Raw genomic sequence first — 26,658 nt, forward strand, 5'->3', positions numbered from 1 at the left:
GAGGCTCTCTCCTGAATAAAGTAGGCAGAAAAAATTCAGGCAGTACAGTCTCATCTTTAAGATGATCAGAGTATCAGTTCTGCAGTGTTAACTCCAAAGTTAGAGTTGTATGTTTGCTGTTGGCCCAGTCAACAAGTAAAGCCCAGAGCTTGGCTCTCAAAGCTAACGTGATGGCGTGGGGTGTATAAAACCTCTGGTGTTGTCTTTGTGGAGCATCATTCCTCAGGTGGGGAGCATGGCAGAGCCTGCTGCAGGCTACCAGTCAGACACATTGCCTGACCTCTGAAACTATGGCTTTGAAGTGGAGAGGCGATGGTCCTTCCAGGAAGTGAAGCTGAACTGTTATACAGAATTTAGTAAGATTCGCATCTGTATCAAAACTGGCCTAGTGTGCAAATCGAATCCTCGCCTTGTTGAACTGTGCAAGCACTGCTGTAAGCTATGCCAAGAGTGCTCCCTTGTTATGGTAGGGTGAGAAGTGAAGGTGGAAATCAGAGCAAACCTGAGGTCTTCTCTATTACTTTGAATGGCAGCAAGCATCCAGTTGCTTCCGTGAAACTTCTGAGAGGTGATGTTACTTGTGGCACCAGAATTTTAGTTAGAGTAGGGTGTAACTGGAAGCTTGGGGAGTGCTTGATGTGTGGGTGTTGGGCAGCCTTCCTTGTGTTTGGGCTGCAGGACTTTGTAGCTCTTGAACACTTGATGTGTGTGGATGTAGTGAGTGCTTTGTGCGAGCTCCACAACTGTTCAGCGGTTATTGGGTTGCCGTCAGTTGCTGGGAGTGGAGCTCAGTAACCTGGGTGGTTTCTTTCTGTCTCATTGCATTGTTTTTACTTCTTATTGGTATGAGTCGTAAAGTTCAATTTAAATGTTTTGCCCTTTTGTTTTGATCATGTTTACATGTGAATTTGCGTTATGTGTGTGTTGATCGTAACCAACTTGTACTATTGTGCTAGCTGTGGTACAGTCAGTCTTGGTGAGCCCAACAGTTGGAATTGAGAGGCCTACTTCTGTTTCAGATATGCGTTTTAATGAGAGCAGAGGTGAGTTAGATGTGTTATGTTTGTACCTGAGTATGCTGATTGTGGGTCAAAATGCAGTCAACCTTCATGATTGGAAGAGGTGGAATTTCAGATAAAGGTAGCACTGAAATCCCAGGCTGGGAAGGAGAAAGAGATGAGCACTTTTACTTTTAAAGCCTGACATTCCGCCTTTTAAGGTATAAAAATACCTCCTTAATTTAGTTGCAGATTTTTTAAAATGACATAAATTTCCAGTATCCTCTCAGTGTGCAAACTGTGTGTGCATGTGGCTGAGCAGGGAAAGCCTGCACCACCAGTGTGCACCTCACCACCAGCAGTCTGTGGTTAGCCGTGCTAAAGTTGCTGTGTGACTGAGGTCCCCATTAGCTGGCAGCAGCCTGTGGTGTGTGTGGTGTGTGTGGTGCTGCAGGAGAAGCAGCATTGCCATCTGTGTGGGCTGTTCTTATTAGCTGTTCCAGTGCTACCTGTAGATGGTGTATCCTGGGCTATGGGCTTGAGCATCTGGTGTGTGATGTTTAAAAGGAGCAGTTTGAAGTTATTTTAGAAATCAAAAACTGCTTTATTCCTTTTAATGGTGGAACATTTAGGGGTTAATCATAGGGGGGTTGACAATTGCTCAAAGCAGCCAAGCACTGCTTTTCCATTAGTGATGTAGCTCCCCGAAAACTCAGTGAAGTTCAAAGGTAGGAAAGGAAGATGTATGGATCTCGGCTCTCCTTTTGTATACATCTGTCAAAGAATCCCACACAAACTTCATTGAATTGTGCGTTTCTTTTTAAAGTTGTGTTTGAGGATGTAGGCTTTTCAATGCAGCCATCTTTAGAAACCTGCCTTGGAGTGGGCAGGTAAATGAGCTGCCTTACTGAACACTCTGTACTCCAGAGAAGTGGCTGCTGTGCTGGCTGCTCTGACTGCTGGAGAATAGCTAATAGCTGGCTGATCCCCAGAGCTTGGCAGGGAGGGTGTGAATACCGTCCTTTCCTCTGTGTGTATGTGCAATGTTATTTTGCTTTAGATTGCTTACTTTTCAGATGGTGCTGCAATGAAACAAGAAGTGAGGGTTCTGACCAGGAATATCCAAGATGCCTTACTGAGACAGTCTAGATTTTATTTTTCACTTTATTCCATATCCCTTTTATTTGGTTTGTAGGAGATATTTCTGTGCTGAGTATGCTCTTTTAGTTTGGTATTGTTTGTACTTGTTTCAGTTACAAGAAGAGTGTGTGTGCTGTGAGAAAAAGCATCTTAAGGAGCTGGGTCATGGCCTACCAGCAGCTAGTTCTGTCTTAGCCCAGTTTGGATCTGAGTGTTGCTTTCCAGTATTTCATAAGTGACTGTATGAGTACTTGGCTCTGGAATAGTCCATTTATACCAGGTCTTTTCAGAGGATTGTTATGCTCTGTGCTGGTGTGTGTGTTTACTCGTTGGTGACCTTTCTGCTCATCAGACACAGAAAGTTCTGGTCTGCTCCAAAGCCGTTCTTCTGGGCTGAATTCTTTACACACTGTAAGAGGCTGTCATTAATGATTCTTCATTCTCTGCCATCAGAAGTTATATGTGAACTTTTACACGGTGGTGACAACAGGTCTCGGTGAAATATTCACCAGCTGTTCAGTTTAATGCAGTGTAATGTCAAAGAGGAGGAAATCTTGTGGCACTCAGGCTTTAGAAACAAATTGGAATTTACCGTAGGTATAAAACAGAAGCAACTGAATCTGAGACTGTGCTTTTCTGGAGATGATCAAATGAATTCTGTCTCAAAAATGCTTATTTCTGTGTGAACCCCTTTCTAAAGAGATTTATTTCTGCTTTTTTGAAAGTTGGAAGTAGTGTCAGGCTTTCATTAGGTTTTTCTTCTCCTCACTTTGAGAATTACTCATAAAAGTTGAAATGGTTCTCCTGGAGTTTACTACCATGAGTCACTTGTCATTGAACAAAGTAGTAGTGGTTATCAGCATCCTGAAGCGGTCAATGGAAAGAGCTTTGCCAAGAGGTTCCAGGGAAATTCCACCTCACCTGGAGATGAAGAAGTTGGGTTTTCTGCGCCCACCTGGAAGCAGAAGTGTTTCAGCACCTGATTTACAAGTCTGCGCCCTGAAGGCACGTAGCAGGGCTTTGCTGCTAGCAGAACGTTCACTCAGGCCTTGTTGATAGCACTATTGATACATGGCAGGCAAAGGCTCGGGGGATTTGATGTGCCATCTAGAGTCCTTGTCAGTTCAACTTAAAGCCGATCTGCCTTTCTGCACTTCTTGTCGTGTTTTTTCCGCTTTTCAACTTACTGCTGTTAATAAGTTTTTACATGTAATGCTGACTGGCTATTTGCAGCTTCCTATTTTTTTTTTCTTTTCCTGAATTTACTTCCATTCTGCAAGGAATACACTCAGAATACCAGCACTGCGTGAGTAGCCAATGAAAACATAAGGAACATTTGCCTTTCCATCACTCATCACTGCTTTGTGTGCAGTTGAGCTCAGCATTACTAAAATTCACCAACTTTGGAGCTCAGAGGGGCTGTGTAATCAGATGTTGGTGTGATTCCTGAAAAGCAGTTAGCATTTAGGCAGGCTGGTAGATGTGTGCATGCAGGAGGAAGTGACTCTGACCTTAGAGATGGTACCTTCTGGGGTGTATATGATCCATGTGTAGTTAATCTGCGAAAGCTTGGCTTGGTACTGCTGATGTTTCTTATTTTTTATGCAAGGGGAAGACTTTAATCTTTGACTTTGCAAATCTAGCACTTAACGCAGGGATAAAATTGTTCCAAAGGCATATTAGCCAAAGTAAATATTTACTGAGGCGGTTAAAATGTTACTGTATTGCAAATGTAGTGTCAGAATGGGTAGTACGAGTTAAATTCATTTACTGCAGGCACTTTGTGGTGTTCAGCCTCAGAAACAAATATGCTTCTGTTTGGGGGTGGACGTATTGGTGGGCTTGTCCTTATACCCTCCTGTTTTTTCCACCTGCTCAGAGGGTAATTACCTAATTAAGCACCTTTTGAGATATTCACTGCTCATATTTCAGATGCTGTTTAGAGTTGTTTGTTTTCCCTTATGTGTTGTAAATCCTCAAATGCCATCGGAAACACAACCTGATGACTGCGTATTATTATCTTGAGTTAAGTGCTGTCTCGTTGCTTTGCAGGCTGCCTGCTGTTTCCCGGGGAGATCATGAAACGACGTCGGCTTCCTAGCAGCAGTGAGAATTCTGATGACAATGGCAGTAAGTGCTCCTTTGTTGTAGAGTGCAGTAGGTTATGAGTTTGAAAATGCATTTTAATGCAGTGTTTCATGTGGCGGAGGCACTTTGCATATTGGTTGGTTTGGTGGGAAGGTATGTGTGAGGAACCAGTTTTAAACTGAGTCCTTCTGAGCACAGGTGGATGTGGATTTGGGATCCCTCCCCCCCTTTATTGACTGCCCAATGTTAATTAGTAAGATAAAACAGAAGTTGGTCTTTGTTTCTCTTTTTGGGTCTTCAGTTGCCATCAGCATAATATATCACTGCAAGGGCAGAACTTGGATAGAGACATGTGCTCACCTTGTGCACACATCAGTATTTAGTACAAGATGACATTAGGGTTTTAAATTTGCTTCCATGTTCCCATACTCTTATGGAGTTGGAAGGTGTGTTGCGGGAGACTTCAGTAGTAAAGACTACCGAAAATGTTTTGCTTCCATTGAAGATGATTTTATTTAATGCATAACTTTCAACAGTCTGAATTCAGTGCATCACCGATTTGAATGCACAGTTTTTCTTTAAAAACCAAATAAAATCCAATTATTTCCATTCTGATGTAACTTAACACTGAGCTCTGTGTGATCTCTCATGTTTGGATTCCAGTGACCAATACTCTTTCATTTATAAAAAAAAATAGGTGGTTTGGGAAATGAACAGATGTGCCAAGGTATTTTCTTTGCCCCAGCAAACAAGGGGATTGTATTTGACTATAGAACTGCTTGTCCATTTGTCAGAGCTATTTTCCTGGTTTTAATGTGGCTTATCTGGGTGTACATCTTCACATTTTGAGCTTGGTTTTGAGTCCTCTCTGAAAAATAAAGGAAGACGATGGGAGATCTTTCCAGGTGAAGGATTTAGTCTGAAGACGTAGCCCTGCACTACGGCCCTGAACAGGTGACTTCTTCACCTACGTGCAATTCCAAGGAGCATCTGTGCTGTGTGGAAGGGCTGCTCAGACAGCTCTTAGGGTCATATCAGCACCTTACACCAACCCTGTGCAAACTATAGGTAAAAGGAATTGAAGGAGGTGAGAACTAGCAAGCTGATTAGGAGCTCATCCAAATAGGGATTAACTATTAAAGTTGGGTGGGATTTAGCTTGGTTTTGCCGACTACTTGAGGTTGAGAGGTTTTGGAAAAAAAAATTATTTCTTCCTTAGAATATTAGCTTGGAGTTATTAAAAAAATAAAGTGAGTGTAAATTGGTAAGCTTGTGTGGAGAAAAGAAGTATACTTCATCCAAAGAAAGATATATTATGACTTCTAAAGTAGACAAGTAGCAACAAATGTGATGTTGATAGTTAGAATTTTGCTGCACTGTTTTCTCAATCCCTCTCTGCCAACTTTATGTAATAGTGTTACATTTTGATGATGATCTTTATTTTCTCTTAGTCTTTAATCTCCCTTCGTATGCCTTGTTTTGATGTGAAGTAAATAATCTTAAGAGTTGAAATTCTGAAAGAAATATGGTTGACTGACCTGTAAGTGATTATAATACTTGTTTATATATGCAAAGATATTACAAACATCTGAAATAGAGCTCTGTCTAGATAAGTTTGGTAAGTCAACAGTTCTGTGCTTTCTGAGAGGAAAAAAACAAAGTCAACAAAAAACCCCAACAAACCCATTTGTTGTCATTTACTGGGCAAATTCAGATACAGGTTTGTGTTATTACGATACACGTGGGGAAAGTTAAGTTAGTAATCAGAAGGAATGTTACCAGTGGTGAATATGTATGGTAGGGCCAGCATCTCCAATGGTTCTTGTCTTTCACACTTTCATGAGAACAATTTCTGACATTCGGTCCTTTTCTTCTACTTCTGTTTTAGGAATTTGATAATATCCTTACAGATTTTTGCTTCAAGGCTCTTGCCTGACGGGTTTTGCCTTAGTTTAATCTTTGCTCATCTTTGGTAGAATTACTGATCAGTCCTGCTATGTTAATTTCTGTATGGAGATCCATTATTACTTTGTCAGTAGTATTTCTGATGCATTGTGCTGCTATTAGTCTTATGGGGGGTAAGCAATTTTTTCCTAAAAAAATAAAAGGTAAACATTTCTGAGCTGCTTGTTTGAAGCCCTTAAATATTTTGTTAGCTATTTTTCTTTCTTAGAGATCCCACAGATAGAAAACAACTAAATAGACTATTCTGAGTGCTACAAACAGCTGCCTTCTAATTGAAAAGTTGCAGTTTTAATCAACACTTAGTTGGAATCCTGTTGCCAAACGTCTGCTTCCCTTCAGTCAATAGCACCTTTTGACCCTCCAGTTCCTCCCTCACATTGAACTCAATAGATTTTTGGCTTAAAGATCTTCACTAAACTCCCTTATCTTGTGAGGTGAAGATTAGCACCCAGCAATAGGATTTTTTTCAGTTCTGAAATTGGGTTTTCATTCTATGCTTTAATAGACTGTATGAGGCATCTTGGATTCATTATGAACATCACTTGGTTTATATTGTTGGAATAACCTGAACAATGATACTTGTTTGGGGTGGAATAGCGCTGCCAGGAAAATGTTTTGACATGAAGAAATGTACTTTTTTTTTTTTTAATTGAACTTAGGAGCCTAAATATTTATAAGGTTAAAGAAACTGTGCTACTAACAACGCTATTTATCTACAAAAGTAAATAAACGTCGAGAGCTTGTTTTCTGCCTTGTGACTACAAGGTGATCTGAAAAGAAACCTTAAACCCCAAGCACTAGGAATGTATTATACTGAAGATTTAAGCACGTCTGTAGTTCTTCAGAGGAAGAAAAAGGTGCTCTACTTTTGTGAGATGAAAGAAGAGTCAATTGTTACTATTTAGGAGTGAAATATATCAAAACTTACCAGCGTGGCTGCAGTTCAGTATATGCATTTTCCAATATATTTCAGTGGGGGAGAGAAGGGGGAGTATATAAGTAGATGTTATTTACAGTGTTTTAAAATCTTGGAGCTTAATGAGCCCTGCTTTTCTCATTAATACTTTTGTCCTCTGACTTGATTCTTTCCTATATGTTACGTGTAAACCTAAAGCCACTAAAAGTGTACAGCTTACATCCCTCAGTCTAAGTAGTGCTGCATGTTGTTGAGCTGTGTCCCCTTAAAATCTGCTGTCTACATTTAGACATGAGACCAAAATAGCATATTTGAAGCGATGAGCAAAAGGTGTCAGTGAGAGTTGTGCACCTCGGTGCTGCAGTCAGTCCCTGGGTATCTCAGTGTGTTCTCAGAGATTCCATTTTCTGAAATTATAGGTCGCGTTCAAACATCTTATCAATGGAATAGAATTGAACAAAAAATGGCTCCAGACATACTTTAGGATTTTGAATTTTTGCCTAAGTACAAACCAGAGGAATAAACTGGGAGAGGCTTGGGGATTTTTTTTTTTTTGTATCATTTATTTACATCTGGCAACTTGTTAGTTTTTGTCCCTTTCCAGGTAATGTATTGCTGCAGCTGTAATGGATGTCTGAAAGGAGAACTGAAGAGGCTTGCAGATGGAAAGGACTTCTAGGCTCTGTAAAATGTTATGTCACTTCTGAGAAACGGAAGATATAGTATTTAAGGATTATGAACTATAGTTCTGTAATTTAGATGGACCCTTATGCTGTCATTGCTAAACTGATGTTCCTTTAAATGTAAACATCCTACCAGTATCCGTTGCTTTAACTCAGTGACTGGGATCTTAGGGAAGAAAGGGCTTTTCATCCCACTGGACTCGTGGTGTTTGGGATGGATCCCAAAGTGCCATCATTAGAGCTACAGTAAATGTAACCTTAGGTGTGTACGTCATTTTTATGTGGCGGTTACTTAACAGTGCAGGTAATGCTGTGCAGCACTTCAGAAACAAACACAGCATTCCTTGTTTTTCAGCTGATTGGGTTCCTAGATGAGGGATGGTGTTTAAACAACGGGTGTAGTGCAGTTGTACCACTAGGATTTGAACAAAGCAGTATAGAAGGGTGTGGCTTTTGGACTGATGACAGAGGGTCAGAACTTGCTATTTAGTTCAAGACTAGGCTTGCTGGGATAGGTGGTTTGTGATGGAGTTGCACTTCTGAGTGCTGTCTGAGTGACTCGAAAGATTGACCTGGGCTGATAGGCTGTTCTATCTGAAGAGGGGATGTCACAACCTCATTGTCCTTGGTTTTGGAGAGGCACGTGGTTTCTTTACAAGACTGCTAACACTGAGTGTACCTAACTGCACTTGAATTATAAGTCTCAACAACATAGTGTTGTCAGCCTGTGAACGCCGCCTAGGGAGATGCTGAGATTGACTTCAGTTATCTGTAGCGAAATTGACAATAAAAGTTCATATACTCCTGTGGTAGAACAACACTGTAATGGGGAGCCTTGGGCTAGGATGCTAGAATGGTACTTAGGTCCGGTGATTTAAAGCAGAATAAGATGGTGATGTGTGTCTCTATGGTCACATGTGTCCTTTGAGATTGTAAAACTCAAATGTGTGCCACTGAGAAAAGTGATGACGGAAGGGAACTTGTATTGAGTTGCTGAGGCAGGGTGCTGCGAAGGCTGCTCACTGCGTGCATCAGGTACAGAGCAATTGAGCAGCAGTGATGTAAATCACTGCAGAGATCATACGGATCCAGGCATCATTCGGCACCTGCAGTTGGATAGCTGTCAAATAACATTATTTTTTTTCAGTAGTGGCAGTATTGACAAGTAAAAGACAGATGCTTTTCCTGTTTTGATCTTGAATGAGATTATTGCATAATAGTATGCTATTATATATAAAGATAAGGATGATAAGAGAGCCAGTCCTCCAGCAAGAGAAGCATGAGAAGGGGAATTTGGCTTGATAAAATGATGTCTAAGGCTGTGTTTGTGTATGTTCTGCATTCTCAATGATAAGATCTGAAGATATGTGTACAGACAGCAGTTCCAATATAATGGAAAACTGCCATCAGTCTGCTTGCGTTTTCTTTATGCTGAAATTCAGATCTAGACATGTGGAATTAAGCCTATACGGCATGAAACCTTCTTGTAAGCACTTGTGGGCCAGGCACTAAATTAGGAGGCTGTGAGCATCTATATTTTCTTGTCAGACTGCAGCTCTGGCAGTTGGCAGCAGCACCTAGTTTGTCTCAGTGAGCTGAGGGGGGATGTAGGCATCTGGAAATGCCAGTGTTAAGCAGAAGCGACAACCAGATATGCATCCGTGCCAGAGGTGTTTTGCTCTGTTGCTGCATGGTGTAATGGTGGAGCAGGAGTGTATTTACAGTGGGAGAAGTGCTTTCAGACGCCAGGTGATATGAGTCTCTCTGAAGTGTTCAGAAGCTGCAGCAGCAGGTAATTCCGCAGGGGCACAGCTGGGTGCTTTGCAGGTGGCTTTACAACAGCCTTGTGCATGATACATAATAGCTAAGCCTTTTCTGCTCATGCTGAGTAGTGTATTAGTTGTGGGGTAGAACTCCCTGAGGCTGTTAGAATTGTTTTATTAGCTCAAATGAGTTTTCTGGTTTGATGGTCTTTCTTGGACTCAAAACGTTTTTGACAGATCATTTAGCAAATTGATACAGTTAGAATTGATGTCTTTTCTTTTTCGTTTTTTCCCTTTTGGGAGATGTGTGCTTTTCACAATGCTGAAGAAGGATTCACAGTCCTTGATTGCTTTCTTTTACTGTCAGGAGGTGCATGTGCTTTATACACCCTGTAGTGGTATTATAAAAACAGGTTTTATAGTGTAAGCCGTATGTAATACGCTGGAAGTCTCCTTTCTAGTACCATCAGTGTCTTAGAGCTTTGCCTCTCTTGCTGTGAATTGTATCTCATTAATTTGTTTGAGGGCTTGGGAGTTTCTTTGTCTTTAAGCGAACAAAAGAGATGGGAAAACCAAGCCGTGTTTAGAGGTATGAGCCTCATATCTTTATTCTTGGTGGTGAACACCTAAGCCATCTGATAAGATCTTGATTGGAAGGATCAAGATGAGCTTGGTGTGTCTCCTGGAGCAGTGATGCTAGCTAGGCGACTGTGTTGAGCCTTAACTGTCCCAATCGTATGAAAGGATAGACAACAAGTAAGAGACCTTTTGTACTTAATTTCTTATGGCGATAGCATTGCATCATTCGGGTATGTTTATTTAGCGCAGTGCTTTGTGGTTGAGTATTTTTCATATTCACTGCTACTCACACAGCTTTTGGTGGTGTTGGTTCTCTAACATTTCATTAATCTTCCATCTGCTGTAGAACTCGTTTTCCCCACGAGATACTCTGTTACCTTACCAAGGTTTTACATCTTCGAGCTGTGAGCAGTTCAGACTTCTTCAATGGTTTCTGCTGTTGTTTTGTTATTTTACTAAAACAGGGTTTAACTCTTGTCTTGAGCCTTAGAGGTTTTTCTAACCTTGGTGATCCTAGAGTTCAGAAAGCTGCTCACTTCTTTTTATTAACTGTATGAGGATAAACTTGCTGAAAAGTGTCTGGAATCTTTCTAAAATACCCAATTAAGTTAATGTGCTTTTATAGCATGGGAGCTGTTCTGGATCCTATGTTTTGACCACAGCAAGTTCTTCCTTCCATGTAATCCAGGAATGGTTCTTACTTCATATACGTAGACAAAACTATGAGATTGTTAATCACTGAAGTAGCAGTAATTGCCTGTTAACTTTGCCTTTCAGTGAGGTCCCTCTTTTGGGTTAAGTACCAGAATATCAACATAATGCTGCATAGTCAAATCACATCCTCCATTTTCCTCCTGTACTTCTTCTGTTGATACCTTTGGAGTTGGGCACATTGCTCCTTGATGGAAGCAGCTTTGGGTAGTTCAGTGTTGTGTCTTGGCGCTGTGAAGAGTGCTGATATTTTGCTGTAGCAGAAGCAGAACTGAAGCTTTTCTTCAAGATTCCCTGAGTAGTTAAATTTCATACTGTGATAGACCGATTATTCTTCTGTGATTTGACTGACTCCTTTAATTTCATATGCTTTTTTTGTCTGGTGTAGTTATGTGAATCTGTGAATGCATGCCTTATAGCTGGGCTTTGTTTATTCAGTGAGTAAATGTTTTTCCTATTGAAGTGAAGCTCTTGCCAAAGGTTACCTGTTAGCTGAAGTTACAGGGCTCAGCCAGCAGTAAAATTTCAGTCTCATGAGGCATTCTTCCACCTTTTCCTTGTGGTATTATGTATGGTCAGTTTACACTGCTCAGAAAATACAACAGTCTCTTTAGTAAGTTGCTAAAATACCATGTTTTCACTGTGCATTCACCAGAGTTATGTTCCTTTCTTCCCTTTCTCAGTGTAGGAAGTTATTGATGTGGAAAAAACACTCATTATAATAAATGCCCTGAGAAAGGCTGGCTGCATTTGAGTTGGCCCATCATAGAATCATAGAATGGGTTGGGCTAGAAGGGACCTCAAGGATTATGAAACTCCACCCCCCCCCACCACAGGCAGGGCCACCAACCTCCACATTTTGTACTAGACTGGGCTGCCCAGGGCCCCATCCAGCCTGGCCTTGAACACCTCCAGGGATGGGGCATCCACAACCTCATCTTCAGACGACCTAGTAAAGAAATAGAGATGGCAATTACTGTACCCGTTATTTTACTTCTCACCATTGTAGTTCCTGTATGGCCTGAAAGAGGTGTGTGTGTGTTACCTGGGAATCACAGTGCTGAAGCTTCTGTTGTGTGTTTTTTTAATAACTGTAAAATAGAGGCACTTAGCCTTCCCCATGTAGTTCCTGGCTTCCCACTCATAATAGGCATTTTTAGAAGTCCTTAATTTCTTCACCCAAGAAGAATTTATTGGCGCTTTGTTTTTTGCTATTGCTGCTTAATTGGCAGTGGAAAATACCAGCTGTACCTATAAATGATGCTAAATTAAAATGAGTTGATTTGCTGTGTTATAAATACACTGTGGTGTTTGCCTTGTCAGTAGAGTGTAGTTTCTTCCTTTCTCTTTTTCCTTCCCTCCTGTTACAATATTTGTGAAAGCTGACAGAGTTTCTGTCACAAAATTTCAAGGCAAAAAGGTATCATTTGTTTGGAATGTAATGAATAACTCTGCTGACAAAAATTGTCCAACCACACTGAGAGATTGGCTTAGGAGAGAGAGCAGCTTGTTTTTTGTGGCTATAACTGACTTGGCATGTCGGTTTCTGTTTTGAAAAGCCTTGCTCTAGGTAGAACTGGATAACCAGTGCAGGTAATTAGAACATGAATATATTAAACTTAAAGATTACATCTCAGGCTGTGAACAGGCCGCCTCATCAGGTATTATTAGCCTGCAGAAAGTGCATTATTGATGCTCAGAAGCAAGCATGATACAAGGTGGCTCTAAGTACAGTGCAGCCAATACGTACATCAGCAGAGATAATATAACAGAGAAGGAGCAACGGAAGTTGAAGACTGAGCAGCTTCTATTTTTTGGTTCATTTTAAGGGAGTCTTTTTCAGGTTTGTCCCAGAAGCCCAGGTCTGATTTACCTTGCTCACATGATCCTGCAGGAGTACATAGGCCTAGTTGGGTGTGCTGAAAGCAAGAAAGCTGGCAGCAATGTCTACAAATGATCTTTTCTGTATTCTAGGTCTATCCACCTGGTCCCAGCATTCCAGATCTCGCCATCGGAGGTCTTCATGTTCCAGACAAGAAGATAGAAAACCTTCTGAGGTATTTCTGGAATATGATTACCATTTTGTTGCATCTATCAAATAGTTCATGTGTGTTCTGGGCATGGATCCTTGTCTTTTAAATTGTGCTTTATTTTCTTTCTGCTCCGTTTCAGCTGGCACCTAGTGCCCCCTCCTTTGCCTTTTTATTTCTGGCCAGGAGATCACAGAGCTCAGCAGCCAGCTCCAGTTTCTGTCAGAGAATTTTGGCGTGTAGTCTGATGTCCATTCAGAATAGCTGTAGAGTCTCCTCTACTATTTTGGGCATCAGAATTGACAGTAGAAGTTTATCTTAGGTGTGCTTACTTCATAGTTGGTATTGGGTCTTGGTATGGGATCTTTGTTCATGTGCTTGTCAAATCTGCTTCCTGATAGTTCTGTCTTCCCTCATGCTTTTAGGAAGTCAGATCAAGGAGGATGAAAGTGGTTTTAAGCTTTCTCAGATATATCAACAGTTAGTAACACATAAACAGGATCCAATTCATGCTGTATCTCCCTATGTTCAGGCAAATACTGCATTGCAAACTCTGCAGAGGCTGCAAAGAAAGCATTAGATTTAAGAGACAGGATTTCTTGATTCAACTTACTTGCCTGTTAACAAATACTTTTGATTCACTAGCAAGTGGTTGGTGTAAAGAAACATGCTCTGTGAATCCCCCTGCAGCACTCTAGCGAAATCCAGGAAAAGAGATTTCAGGGAAAGAATCTCCTTCATTCCTCATTGTGTTAGTTGGCTTTTGATCTCTGTTTTATTTTGATTTTTCTTTGCTTTTTTATTTTTTTATTGCTGAGTGTTAACAGCTTCTTTATTTTTGTGGATGTATAGAGCTCTGGAAAGTCACCAGAGCTGTCAGCCAGCTTGCTTTCCTTAGTTATCCTTTGTACATAAACTTAGACTCAGTTTTGAGAACTAATCCACAAAACACATATTCTTGGATAACCACAGATTTTGCTGTTGGTTTTGTGTGTCTGTAATCCTGTTTCTTCTCTCCCTTCCCTTGTGTTTTTTGTCATTATCTTTCCAGTTTTGTGCTGTTTTCTCATAGTGTGGGTGGACTTTCATATACTTTTTCATGTATTAGGTCAGTTTCACAGCCATTTCAACCTCTCTCCCTCTGCTTTGCCACTGCACACTATTTTAATGGTAAGTGTGCTGGCAGAAAAGTGATGCTTGCTAAACTCCCTGGATAAAATCGTGGTCTTGCTGAAGTTGGTGGCAGAATTCCCATTGGCTTTAGTATGGCCATAATTTCACCCTTTAGCTTTGAAGTGTTCAGTGCTGCTGAGAGCCAAGCACTTCAGTGAGCTCTGCTTTGCTCCAGGCAGTCTGATTTCATCAGAAATTAGAGCAGAAAGAATGGTGTTACAGGGCCACTGGCTTGGGAAGGAGTTTCTTGGCTGTCAAGAACTGTGTTAGCATCTCTCTTGACAGAGCTTTGTGGGAAGTTTATCTGAGAGCTTGGGTTGCTTTGCTTCTCGGATTGAACAAGTTTTGCGCTCCTTGCTTTAATTTGATGGCATTAATTCAAATAACTTTGAAGTGCAGGATCCCCCGACCAGCTGTGCGTGCTTCTTTTGTGAGACTGTTAGCTTTGCAGATTATTTTTCATTTCTTGATTGCAGCCCCATAGGACTTGTGTTTTAGACAATCTATTTTCATCATTACCTGCTCTCACCTCTTACTTCATACAGTGATATTGGTCATTACTTTAAGGATGGCAGGTTTTTTGACCATGTCAAGAGAAATTCTGAGGAAAAAAAAATGTCATTTTCCTACTTTTTTAATGATAGAGGCAGAGCAGAAGCATACTGAGAGAGAAGTGGGGAGTATGTGAGTATTGGGAAGGGGAAGAGGTGACTGGATAGGCTGCATTGTAAGGCAGATAATAGTTTTAAATAGTCTTGAAAGTATGATTAGCCGTCAGGTTTGTTGTTCCCCTGAAATACTTCCCCAAAAGCATAGATAATGTGTTGAGATTTCAGGTGTGTGACTAGTGTATGACAGAAGTTGCTGTCCTTGGGAGGCCTGCCTAATTAGACACTTCCTCAGCCATATGCAGTGGCTGGCTGGAATTAATGTAAAACCACCATTGTTTTGGGACTGGTTGGAGGCCCAGGCGGTTGTAACTTTGCTCTGTTAGGATCCCCATAAGAGAGTCCAGGAGTGCTTTCCTTTTATAACTGTGCAGTGTGGGGCTGGGTAGATGCCTACTGCCTTCTTGTCTCAGTGGTGCTCACCTTTGTTGTAGATTAGTTGTTTTTTAATCCTTTCCTTTGAATGCAACATTTAATAGTAACAATGTATAGCGCTGTGGTTGACAGCAGCCTTGCCTTGCAGGGAGAGCAGGGTGGGGAGAGCTGGACGATGGACAGACAGGTACAGACTTGTAGCTCTGATACCATTCTTTGCTCTCTGAAGTGCTGACGGGCCATGGCAAACGAGTTGTGGCTGAAGCACCACAGCAGTGGCACACCATGACTGCTACAGGAGCGGATCTCTTTGATTTCACTCTGTGGCTTATGGAAGATGGCATCACTGCTTGCAGATGACTGCTAACCCAGATGTTGGCAAAGATACTGCTGGCTTTAGAGGTCGATGCTTTTGCAAAAGCAAAGTAAAATGACAGATTTGGTGTCTGTAGCTTACAGAGTAGCAGGCACATCTGCTGAACGTCAAGCTACCACCAGAACTCACATCTGGGATTGTTCTGTTTATCTTTTGGGTTATTGTTTTAAATACTGGCAAGAGTATGTGGGAAGAGTCATTTAAATAATGGCAGGAGTCATCTTGGTAGTATTTCCTCTTGTATTTGGTCATGGTGGAGTCATGCCTTGATTTCCATCACAGGGAATTTATAGAATGCCTTTGGGTTAGTCAGAGCTCCAATAGATGGCTTGTTTGTTTGTTTGTTTTTAAGAAGTAGTTTGAGCAAAATTGAGTCTTCCTTATGTTGCTGATCTAAGACTAAAAGCTGGTGTGGTGTTTATTGTAGCCAAGAGGGAGGTCAAGTTGGGTAGCATCATGTCTCCAGTGTGGGGGGAACACTAGGACTCACAGAGGAGGCGACTCAAGTCATCATGTCAGCATTTGCACCTTTTGCCAGCCCTTTTTCTGCAATGAAGCTAAACTTCTGTCCTGCAGTGGGATGGGTTAGTTGACTGTTGATACAGTGACCTTATTATGTGCTGCGCTCCATGGTTACTCTGGAGCTGTGAATCATAGAGTGTAAATATCAAATGTCAGTGTCTCTATTTTTCTCTCTTGGTCACTCTCTTTGCAGGTGTTCAGAACGGACCTGATCACTGCCATGAAGTTACATGACTCCTTCCAGCTGAACCCTGATGAATACTATGTGCTGGCAGACCCCTGGAGGCAGGAGTGGGAAAAGGGAGTGCAGGTGCCAGTTAGCCCAGGGACCATCCCAGAACCAGTAGCCAGGTATAGTTTGGAGGAATGTAAACAAATACATATTTATGCTAGCAGCTTATGTCTGTGTTGCTTTGGTTTCTTGAGCTTTATTCCACGTTATCTAGCTAGGAAAAGCAATGTGTCTCAGCTTTTTTGAATGGTCATAGCAGTCAAGAATTGGATCTTTCTGCCAATGTGTTGAAATATTAATGCCAGAGAATCATTTTTGGCCTGACATTGGGATGAAGGGTGATGACAAAGCCTTAAAAATACTTTCCAGTTTTAAACCCAGGCTTGATCTCACTCATCATTGCTGGGAATTTCTTGTATGATGTGTCCTGTGCTTACTTCCAAGCCATAGGTTTCAGGGTGCAATTAGGCAAGCCAAAGTTAAGGGCTAGAGAAAATACAGATTTTTTTCCTTGTTGTTTTATATTATTTTTTTGTCATTTTGTTTACTAACTTAGAACGTTGTTGTTCATTTTAGCTGTTGAAAGAACCGTCCAGATGTGCATGTAACAATATGTTAATGTGAGATTTTCCTGCTCTTGTCCAAGAAACCCTTATTTTCCTTCCCTTGTTTGTTACACTGGGATATTGTTTTCTTTTTCAAATGAAACAGTCCACTTGTAGGGGCACGAGCATTTTGTAGCCCATCTCTCTGTTTTATGCTTAGTTAGGACTGGAGTTAGAAGAATTGAGGAAAGGATTATTGCCATTTATGCAGGCTAGATCTCTGAGTAAGTTCAGTCTGGTGTGTAAAGCGTTACTAAATGACACACCAGTGCCAACAGGGCCAGCACAGTCTCTGACACACAGCAAAAAAATCTTATGGAATACAACTTCTATTAGGGCTTTAACTGGCAGCTTTAGCATTGGAGTAGTGGAACTACAGGAAGATTTGTTAGTGCTTTCTGCATTCTCTGCATAAACCTGTATGTAGACTGCTGCACAGCCTCACCGGGTCTGTATGGTGAGGAAAACCTGCCTGCATAACAGATGAGCCCTTTCCTTCTTTCACCTTCTGAAGGATCAGGCCTGGGGCTCTGAGGAGAGCTTAGCACTGAGAGGAGAACTCAGAATTTCCCTGTCTGCTATGTACTTCCAGGGCACAGGAGCATCCAGTTTCCCCCCTACACACACTTGCACCTTGCTTCACATTGACATCACACACTACCTGCATAAATGTCCACGCGTTGTACCAGCCTGCTTGCATTCTCACTGTATTCTCTTTAAAGCATTTTCTAAGTCTGCTGGAGGGCCGGGAGACCAGTGAGCTTTATTAAAAAGAGGTCTTCCCAGGTGTTCAACCAACCTTTATCTGCCTTACATTTGAGGAGGTAAATGCGTGGTTCTGTCAGGTCCAGGTGCTCACTGAAGAGGGAGCCATTCACTCTGAAGGTCCAGTGGGGAGTGTGCTCTGGAACGGGGAGAGGAAAAGAGGGTTCCCAGAAGTTTGATGCCAGCACTTTTTTTTGGTGCTGAGCTGTCCTGAATGGTTGTGTTGGTGAATACCTGCTGCACAGCAGCTTTCTGATGCCAGAAAATTATCCTTTTTGTCCTCTTACAGCATACTTAGGAAACCCTGCCAGAGTAATGCTGGAGTCCTGGAACTGTTCTGTGGGTAACTGTGGGAGGGAGGGTTAAAGTTACTATACATTAGATCAGCAATAGTCAGATAGTAGCTGGTGTAGAACAGGAAGGAAAATGTGGTACAGAGAGCTTGATCAGGGTCGTGAGAGAGAGTCCAGCAGGGTTATGAGAGAAGTGAGACCATGTGGGGCCTCAGTGAAAGCATGTGCTCAGACAGAAGATTTATTTCAGTGTCCTTTTTGCTATGTCACAACTTTTATAGTTCATTCTGCCACAAAAATAAAGAGATGAAGGTGGTCTGTTTTAAGACCAAATTACCTTTGCTTATTTCTTTTGTGCCACTACAGTATCATCTAGTCAGTGTGTGCAGCATGCTGCCCAGAGATTGTACTTGCAATGTAGAGAGGTACTCAGGGAGGAATTATGGTACAGAAGATTCAATGAGCAGTGCCTAGTTTAAAATGAATTCTCCATGGGATGCAGTAGCCTGTAATATTTTAATACTGCAGAGTATAACCTGCGATAGCCCTGGAAATGATGCCGTTAGCCTGGCAATATCATTCAGGTTCTTATTCTGCCACAAATCCCTTTGGCACCATAGAAGCTCAGAGTTCAGCACTCAGCTCTTGTCTATGATTTCTCAGATTTATTGTCTGAATTACCCTAGGTGAGGGGAAGAGTTAGGGCTGAAATAGGTAGAGTTCAGAGATCTGTATGTGCAGATACATTAATCGCAGATCAGGAGATCTTTCTACTGTTAGGGACACAGCTGGGAGCAAAACAGAGTGGAGGACATCCTCCCTGCTGTGAAGCTTAGGCCGTTCTCAGCAGAAAGCTCTGCCTGCACCGTGTTGCCATCTCCCGTGTTGGTCTGGAGCACAAAAGAAGTCTTCAGTACCAGTGCTGCATGAGGAATTGATCTTAGTATGTGCAGGTAACTCAGAGAAGGTGCAGCATCTGCTACTGGGAGGATCACATTGTGGCTAAACTGACAGAGATGTCTGGCGGTTTGGAGGCAGATCTTCAGCTTGCTGGGAGAATGGCTGCTGTGCTTTGCAGGCTGCATTTCTGCCCACAGCTCCTGGCTTTGTGAAAATGCAGTATTTCAAGAATCTGATGCAGAATGAGTTATGTGGTATGGGTACTTTCTTGTCTCCAGAACCAATACTTGCAGTTAAGCAAAATTTCAGTTGGCTTGCAGCTCAGAGACACTCTCCATGTTTTATTTGTTGGTCTACTGGAACCTCCAGACCCTGAGGGGAGGTAGGTTTCAGAGGCTACTGGTAAATACTTGCACAAAAGGTGCAGCATGGGATTAGTGTCTGTGAAAGAGGGAATGCAGAGCCAGGATGCCAGAGCTTGGATCTGCTCGGGTAAGTGAAGAGAAAGCTGTTGTGAATTGCTGAATCTCTGTGGGAAGTTCTGAATTTCAAAAAGGTGTCGATGCTGTAGCTACACACCCATCCCAAACACCCAGAGGCAGGATACCATGAACATGAGTTTCTTTAATTGTAGTTGATTGGTAGTTAGCAGATGGATTTGGAAGTCCTAAAACAGCCTAATGCATGTATACAGCAACCACTACTACATAAATACAGTATCTACTCTAGCTTTCAAGGAGCATGAATTCCAGGTAAGAGTAGCCAGAGTTCTCTCCTCCAGTCTTTTCACTGTATTTATAGTTCTGTGAACAAAATGGAGTTCTAGTCAACTCCAGTTAATTTCTCATAATACTGCAGATACTTTATAAAATTGCTATGTACAGTTTTCTGTTCCCTTCTCAGTGGTGGAAGACACACTTAGAAGATTGCTATTGATTGTTAGCCACTTAGAATGAGGCATTTTGATTTCTTCAGAAACGGGTCTTTAAGCAGCCCCTCTTACCTAGTATGTGCTTGTCTCTTTGTTTAGGATTGTGTCTGAGACAAAAGCTGTCACATTTACACGTCCCCGGAAGTATATTTCTTCATCGGGCACGAAGCCTCCAGAGCTGGGTTATGTTGACATTCGAACCTTAGCTGACAGCGTGTGCCGCTATGACCTCAGCGATGTGGATGTGGCGTGGCTGCAACTTGCCAACGAAGAATTCAAAGAAATGGGTGAGCAGTGAGCATTTGTGCAGGTTTTATTTTTGTTTTTGTTTTCATTTTGTCTCAAAGTTGGCAAACTTGAGAAGAATTTTAAGGGGGGAGTCAGTGGTGGAAAGAGGTGATACGGGGTCTGAAGAGCAGGTAATCACCTTCGGGTAGCTGCAGTCCTGATGTAATTAAGCCCTAATACATGTGTCTTCATAACCACTGAGTTGTATCTCCTTAAACAAGATCAGAATCTGGCCACATGGTACTTCCTATTTTACAAGGGAATTTTCACGAAGTTTATATGTCGCCACCAAGGTTAGCAATCCATGCAGCATTAATTGTGTATTTTTTTCTGCAAACATATCCCTAGCCTCCTTTTCAGCTTGTGACGTTCAGTGCAAAGAACAGGGAGTCTTAGGAGGTGCAGCAAACTTAGACCAGTTGATCACACAGGAAATGAAACAATAAGGAATTTTTGCAGTGATTTTTTTTGAGGTACCTCCCAAAACTTTCTTTGTGTGTTCCAGTTCTGAGTCATGAGGAGCAACTGTCAACGGAGAGAGCAAACATTGCCTTTCTGTGGAATAGGTTGTGTGGATGAAGGTTCAGGGAAGGAACAAGATTACTTATATGAAAGATGCGTGCTTCTGAAATGGATTTCAGTAGAATTGGAGAGTCTCCAAGTCAGCGCAGGGCTTTTACAGTATTTTTTACATAGGGAAAAAGTCCTGTGCTAGGTGGAAGTGGTTTGGATGTGCTGGTAAACACTGCTGATTTGTCTTTGCATTGTGGCAGTTCCCTGCTTTGTCTAGTCTCAGGAGATAACATGTCTTGAGCCCATGTGTGGCATAGCTCAAGACCTGGCAAACCACAAAACTGACCATTTATAACTTTTTGAAAGTCTCTTCTTTTTAAACCCACGTATGGAAGAAACAGATGAGCCAGACTTGACCTGATCTCTGAGCCAAGCCTTTTTTTTTTTCTGGATCTCTCTTCAGATTTGGCATTGAACTTGGAAAATTAAAAAATCAAAGTTAAAAAGTTGATTTAAGAGCGTAGGTTGCTTTTCCAGGTACCATCAGGAAAGCAGCAGCAGCAAGTCTCTTTAGCTTTTTATAAAGAACATTTGAAATTACGTTGTGTGATTTGCAATTGATACCCATCCATCCAATATAGATAATGTACCTTATTCTTACCAAAACCAAAGGAGATCTACCAGAGTGTTAAACTGAGTGTGACAGCAGTTGTGATAAAGTGCACTCAGGGGCCTCTCTGCCATGCAGCTTTGCACCATACGTTAAGCCCATAGTACACCACAGATATTTTCCCTACAGGTGGGACCAAGAGGGAAGCTGTCAGAAACACCCTGCCTGCAGTGTGAGGTGCTGCAGCAGATAGCTCTTCACATGAACACATCGTGCCTGGGCATTAAAAAGTGATCTACTTCCTGATGTGCAATTGTAGCACTTGCTTTCTGGTGTCCCTGCAGCTATGAGCTTTTACCAGAGACTGAACCTGTATGTCACAAGAAGGCAATAAAAGCCATAGCTAATGCAGTCCAAGAAGTTAAAAACAGAATAAGTCTGGGAAGCCGGACTTTGAGGATATTTAGAAATTGATTTGAATACGGTGATCCTGTTAATTTAATATAGTTAGATGACTTCCTGACTTGCTTTTTTTCTGTTGGGAAACTGCTTATGCTGGGATGGGCAAGATTGTCTACAGATGAATTACATGTATGTGTTTGGGGTGGAGGGAGCTGGACTGTATCTACTCAGCTGTTGCTCAGAAGCTGGAGTTGTGCGTAGTTATTCATTGTGGTTTGTTGTTCTCTTTAAATAACCAATTCTGTTTCCCAGGGATGCCTGAGCTGGATGAGTACACAATGGAGAGGGTCATAGAAGAGTTTGAACAACGATGCTATGATAACATGAATCATGCTATTGAGACAGAAGAAGGACTTGGGATTGAATATGATGAAGATGTTGTCTGTGATGTCTGTCAGTCTCCAGACGGAGAAGATGGCAACGAAATGGTGTTTTGTGACAAATGCAATATTTGTGTGCACCAGGTATGGCAGCTGGGGAACTGTAGGGGAGCATAGGGGTGGTAGCAGGTAGCCAAACCGCAAAAAGTGGTAGGCTGGATTTTTCCAGTGACAGACACTGATCTTCTGAACTGGTGCAGAGTTCTCTTTTGAGCAATGGGATGAAATCAGAAATGACAGGAATGAAAAATTGTGGCAGGTTAGAAGCCTTTTTAGCATGGAACATCAGATACAGTTCTGGCATACGTGTTTTCTTGGCTGCTTCTTACTATGGGAGATGCCTTTTTGCAGCTTGTCCTTCCTTCAGACTCAAAGGAATTTGCTTTGTCACTCAGCATTTGGAAAGCTGTGTTGCCTCATAGGCAAGAGTGGCATTTACTTGCACATGTTACTTAGATGTATTTGTACAAACAGTAAAGAAATACCTCTAAGAAAACTGCAAGGTACGTATCTTACCTACAAGTTGTAAGGTATTTTACAGAGTGCTCTTGAGAGTAACCTTGATGTTTTTAGACCTGTGTAACAGTTTCATTTTAGTCTCTGATCACATCAAATCTAAAAATCGAAGGTTAAAATTGAGAGTTTCAGATGGAGGTCTCCATAAAGACAGTCTTTTGGAGGAAAAAAAGGAAAAGTGATCTTTGCTTATTTTGTACTTCTTCTCAATAAGAATACATTGGGTATCACGCAGCGGTGCTCTTGAATTGGTAGTTGTTGTCCTGTGAAATAGATACAGACCATTTCCTGGTTTGTGTAGTCTTTGTGATACTGAACTTCATCCTCTCTCACTGCTTGCAGAGCTGTCTGTTGGCATTTGCCTCACTCTTCGGTGGGGTGAACAAATTCCTGGTTGAAGAGTGGGCAATGTTCTTCTGTAGAGCTGGTCATGGCTTTTGTCAGTGAAAGGTCTGTTAGAGGAGTGAATGGGTCATGTGTTTGGCTAAGTGCATGAAGGTGTCCCGAGATTCTTTACTAACTGGTGTTTCTAAAGTGTTATCAATCCCACAAACAATATCTTAAGAGTTTTGAAAGACAACATGTAGACAACTAAGAAGTAGCACACACGCATGCTGTATCCTCTGTCTTCTTTTTCTTTCCTGTAACTGAGTACAGGCCTGTTACGGTATCCTGAAGGTGCCAGAAGGCAGCTGGCTGTGCAGGACCTGTGCTCTTGGTGTTCAGCCCAAGTGCTTGCTGTGTCCCAAGAAGGGTGGTGCCATGAAGCCAACCCGCAGTGGTACCAAGTGGGTTCATGTCAGCTGCGCTCTATGGATTCCAGAGGTAGGTGCTGATCTGCTGGAGTGCCCGTGTTCAGGGAAGCAGATTCTGTGTGAAAAGAGTCTGTCTAAAACATTGTCCAGCCTAGTGTGTGTTGCTGCAATTATGAGCATATGTATATATGGTACCTTTTAGCAAGGCAGTATCAAAGATCTTCATTTAGATGGAAAATGTGGCAGGATGATGCATCATCTGAAAAGAAAGTAATTACATTAATCTTTGTCAATCAGAAATGGCCGTCAGAAGGGATAACTGCTGGCAAGGCCCATTTAACAAATGCACAAATACCATTTTCGTTTGTAAACTGAATATTGGGGTGGGGGGGGGAGAGAATGGGAAGTTTAAATGTGGCAGTAAGAATTTGTGTGGGTTCTCCCAGCCGAAATATTCATCCTCTGCAATAACTACAAATTGATGGTGTTAACCGTGAAACTATTTTTGTGCGGTGAGGAACTGATTTTGTAAAAAGTTGTACTTTATTTCCTTACAAACCGAGTAGCTTTGACCTTGCTCATCTTATGTTTGAGTACAAGATTTCTTTGAGATTGCTTCCATTTTCAGTCATAATAATCACTCTGTGTTTTAATCTTTTTTTTTTTTCCCCCTCTCTTAGGTGAGCATTGGAAGCCCAGAGAAGATGGAGCCCATTACCAAGGTTTCTCATATTCCCAGCAGTAGATGGGCATTGATATGCAGCCTTTGTAATGAAAAAGTTGGTGCTTCTATACAGGTAATTTAATAGCATGAGTGACTCTGTGTTTTGTAGTTTTTTTAGGAGATAAGCCTGATGTGTATCCACTGTCAAACTTCTTTGATTTCATGTTTCCTGCTATGAACTTAATGGTGCACAAAGTGCTTTTGAAAGTTAGTGTGCTCTTTCCTTCTGGTAAAATTGTAATAAAAATAACCAAGTCATCCCACAGGACTTCTAATTTGTAGATATGCTGATAGGTTTATTAGTACACTGAAATAAAACCTTGTTGAGTAGAGGAAGAAAATATATTTCTGTGATGTATCACGTACAAAAATGAAGTTTGAGTGCTTCTGTGTTGAAACCCACGTTAGTTTCTACTTGGTGATTTCTAAGACAGGTTGGATCCTCCAGTGGGAGTTGTACATTGCCTGTAACAAATAAAATCTGAGCCTGCTCAGCACCTTTAGAATTTATTTAAGTCAGTGGAAGTGAACGCCGTTATTTTGATGGTTAAGTTAGTTGTGTTGGTTAGTTGTAGCTTTAAATTTCTAACTGTAGGTGCTAAACATAGGAGTGATTTAGTTTTCAGTATAGTTGGGATTAGAGTGATTTCAATCTTGGCTTTTATTGCAAAGGAGGCAGTGAAATTACAGGTCTTTTTTTTTTTTTTCCTGGACTTGTTCTGTTGTTGGTCCAGCTTTTAATTTACTGAGGAGAGTATCTGATCACACAGTACCAGGCCTTTGAACACTAAGAAAGAAACAGATTGCTCTACTGATCTGCCCCAAGATTCAAGTAAGCCACATGCTGAGGAAATGGGCTCCATTTCCTCCATGGGTTGTGGGCAGATTCCGGAGCTCTAGGTGTTTCCAATGGTAAAGAAAAAAACAGAACCCAGCCTCCTGGCTGTAAGTCTCCCAGCCCACATTGCTATAGAAGCAGTGCTTCATTATCATTCTGACTTCTCATACTCAACTGAGCGTGGCCTTGGTGACACACAAGTGTTTCAAATCTGAAGCGTTCCCTTTTCCTCTGCATTGAGTCGTTTGATGACATTGTCTGAAAAAGTTGTAAAACAACAGCAGTGCAGCAGCAGTTCCAGTGAAACCTGTCAGCCTGTTTCCATTCAAGGAATTTATAAAATAGTGGATTTTATGTAGAGAAAATAAATCTGTCCACAGTATATAAATCTGTAAACATAATACCTGCTTGCAGATCTGTCCCCTTTCTCTTGGCAGCTGTTACATAACCAAGAGAAACTGTTCTGTCTGTTCTGAGGAGGAACCGTAGTAGTTTAAGCTGAACTCTGATCAACTGTATGCAAGGATGTGTGTGACGGAGAGGGGTGTCCTTCCATAGCTCTACTGTTAACACCTCTTCAGACAGTTCAGCATGTGAAAGAGAAGAATAATTAGTTTTTCCTGACATCTTGAAGGAATTGTGTAAAGATCTTGGTATCATTAAAGTTAGGAATGAGAAATACTTAGGCTTACAAAGCTGGGTGTTCTCCCATGTCCTGCAGATTTCCTTCCAGTGATGCAGAATTGTCTCTTTCCTCCCAATAAAATGTCAGCCATACTAAGAGCTAATTACTCTAAATGATAGCAGCTTAGTAACTGTCTGAAGTATTCTTTTGCACGTTTGGTTCTGCTTTTGCTGTTTGTTAGTAACAGAAGAAAGGCCAAAAGATGTTGGTCTTTTTAATTCCTCTCATATGTTTATCTTTATTAAACAACGTTCATTGGAAACTTTTTGCAGTTTAGCATACTGTTTATATGCCATCTGGCTGCTGAGTCAACCTGAGCACGAAAGCCCAGGGAAAGATATTTGGCTTCTTTACAAAGTGCTGTATAAACATCCAATCACAATGCATTTTTCTTTAAGGTTAGATGGCTTGAGATAAGCACAGTTAACATCAGTAACTTTCATTTCAACTTCAAGTTCTTTTCACTTGCAGGAGAGGTGTGAGTTGATACAAGTGTTTGTGTTTATTTAAACCTTTCAGTTTGTGGCTGGTAATGGCTAAGGCAGCATTTTGCAAGAGAAAGTTACTTAGATCTGAAACGAAGTGCTAAGTCATCGGAACAAGTGCCCTTCACTACAGTGAGCAAACGGTTCACTGGAAAGGAAGAAAAATGATAAGACAAAAGAATTCTCATTCTCTGCTGCCCCATGTGAAATGAAGGCTGTGGTAACTGAAGCAGTGATTGACAGTGATTTAACATTTGACATTATAAACTTTTCACAGTGGGATAAAAAATAACCTACTCAACCTAGTTGAGGCTTTTTTGGGTAGTGTGGGTCCAAGTGCTGGGAAGGCTTTTAATTAAAGACTATCAAACTGGCCTGGAGCCGGCAAGATGTTTTTTTCCCCTCTCTCTCACACTGTCACAGTCAAAGGGGGAACATTCTACTTTGTGTAACTGTTCTCAGCAAGTGGCTCCAGTCAAGGTAAGGACATTCCTCTTGTGGATTTGCTGTTCATCAAATGGAGGGATTGGGCTAGGGAGGAGTTAACCACTCCATCCCACTGGGCCACTTGGTTGTTGCCTGGCCTGAAAGCACTAAATTGCAAGCCTAATTACAAGAGAGCAAAAAAGTACAGGCTGCTTAGAAGCAGAGGCTGGTAACAGTCAATTCTTTCAAGGTAGTCCTGGCTG

General features: G+C 41.6%; 1 protein-coding gene across 11 annotated transcripts in view; it reads left to right on the forward strand.

Annotated features, from left to right (window-relative positions):
* The window catches only part of JADE1 (jade family PHD finger 1), a 125,978-nt gene that overhangs the window by 91,754 nt on the left and 7,566 nt on the right, over positions 1 to 26,658 (forward strand). For 7 of the 11 annotated variants that reach the window (XM_085546543.1, XM_015861227.3, XM_015861228.3 and 4 more), the window contains 7 exons: positions 4,191 to 4,268; positions 12,818 to 12,900; positions 16,181 to 16,338; positions 19,813 to 20,000; positions 21,839 to 22,050; positions 23,140 to 23,307; positions 23,918 to 24,034. In XM_085546543.1, coding sequence (XP_085402669.1) covers positions 4,217 to 4,268; positions 12,818 to 12,900; positions 16,181 to 16,338; positions 19,813 to 20,000; positions 21,839 to 22,050; positions 23,140 to 23,307; positions 23,918 to 24,034 — 978 coding nt within the window. In that variant the 5' untranslated portion in view covers positions 4,191 to 4,216. Of the gene's footprint in view, positions 1 to 3,034; positions 3,144 to 3,383; positions 3,445 to 4,190; positions 4,269 to 12,817; positions 12,901 to 16,180; positions 16,339 to 19,812; positions 20,001 to 21,838; positions 22,051 to 23,139; positions 23,308 to 23,917; positions 24,035 to 26,658 lie in introns of those variants that run through there. The other 4 variants (XM_015861231.3, XM_032444588.2, XM_085546546.1 and 1 more) reach the window with 4 other exon arrangements.

The sequence above is a fragment of the Coturnix japonica genome, chromosome 4, assembly GCF_054131305.1.
Source record: "Coturnix japonica strain WE chromosome 4, WE-NBRP24, whole genome shotgun sequence".
Lineage (NCBI taxonomy): Eukaryota > Metazoa > Chordata > Aves > Galliformes > Phasianidae > Coturnix > Coturnix japonica.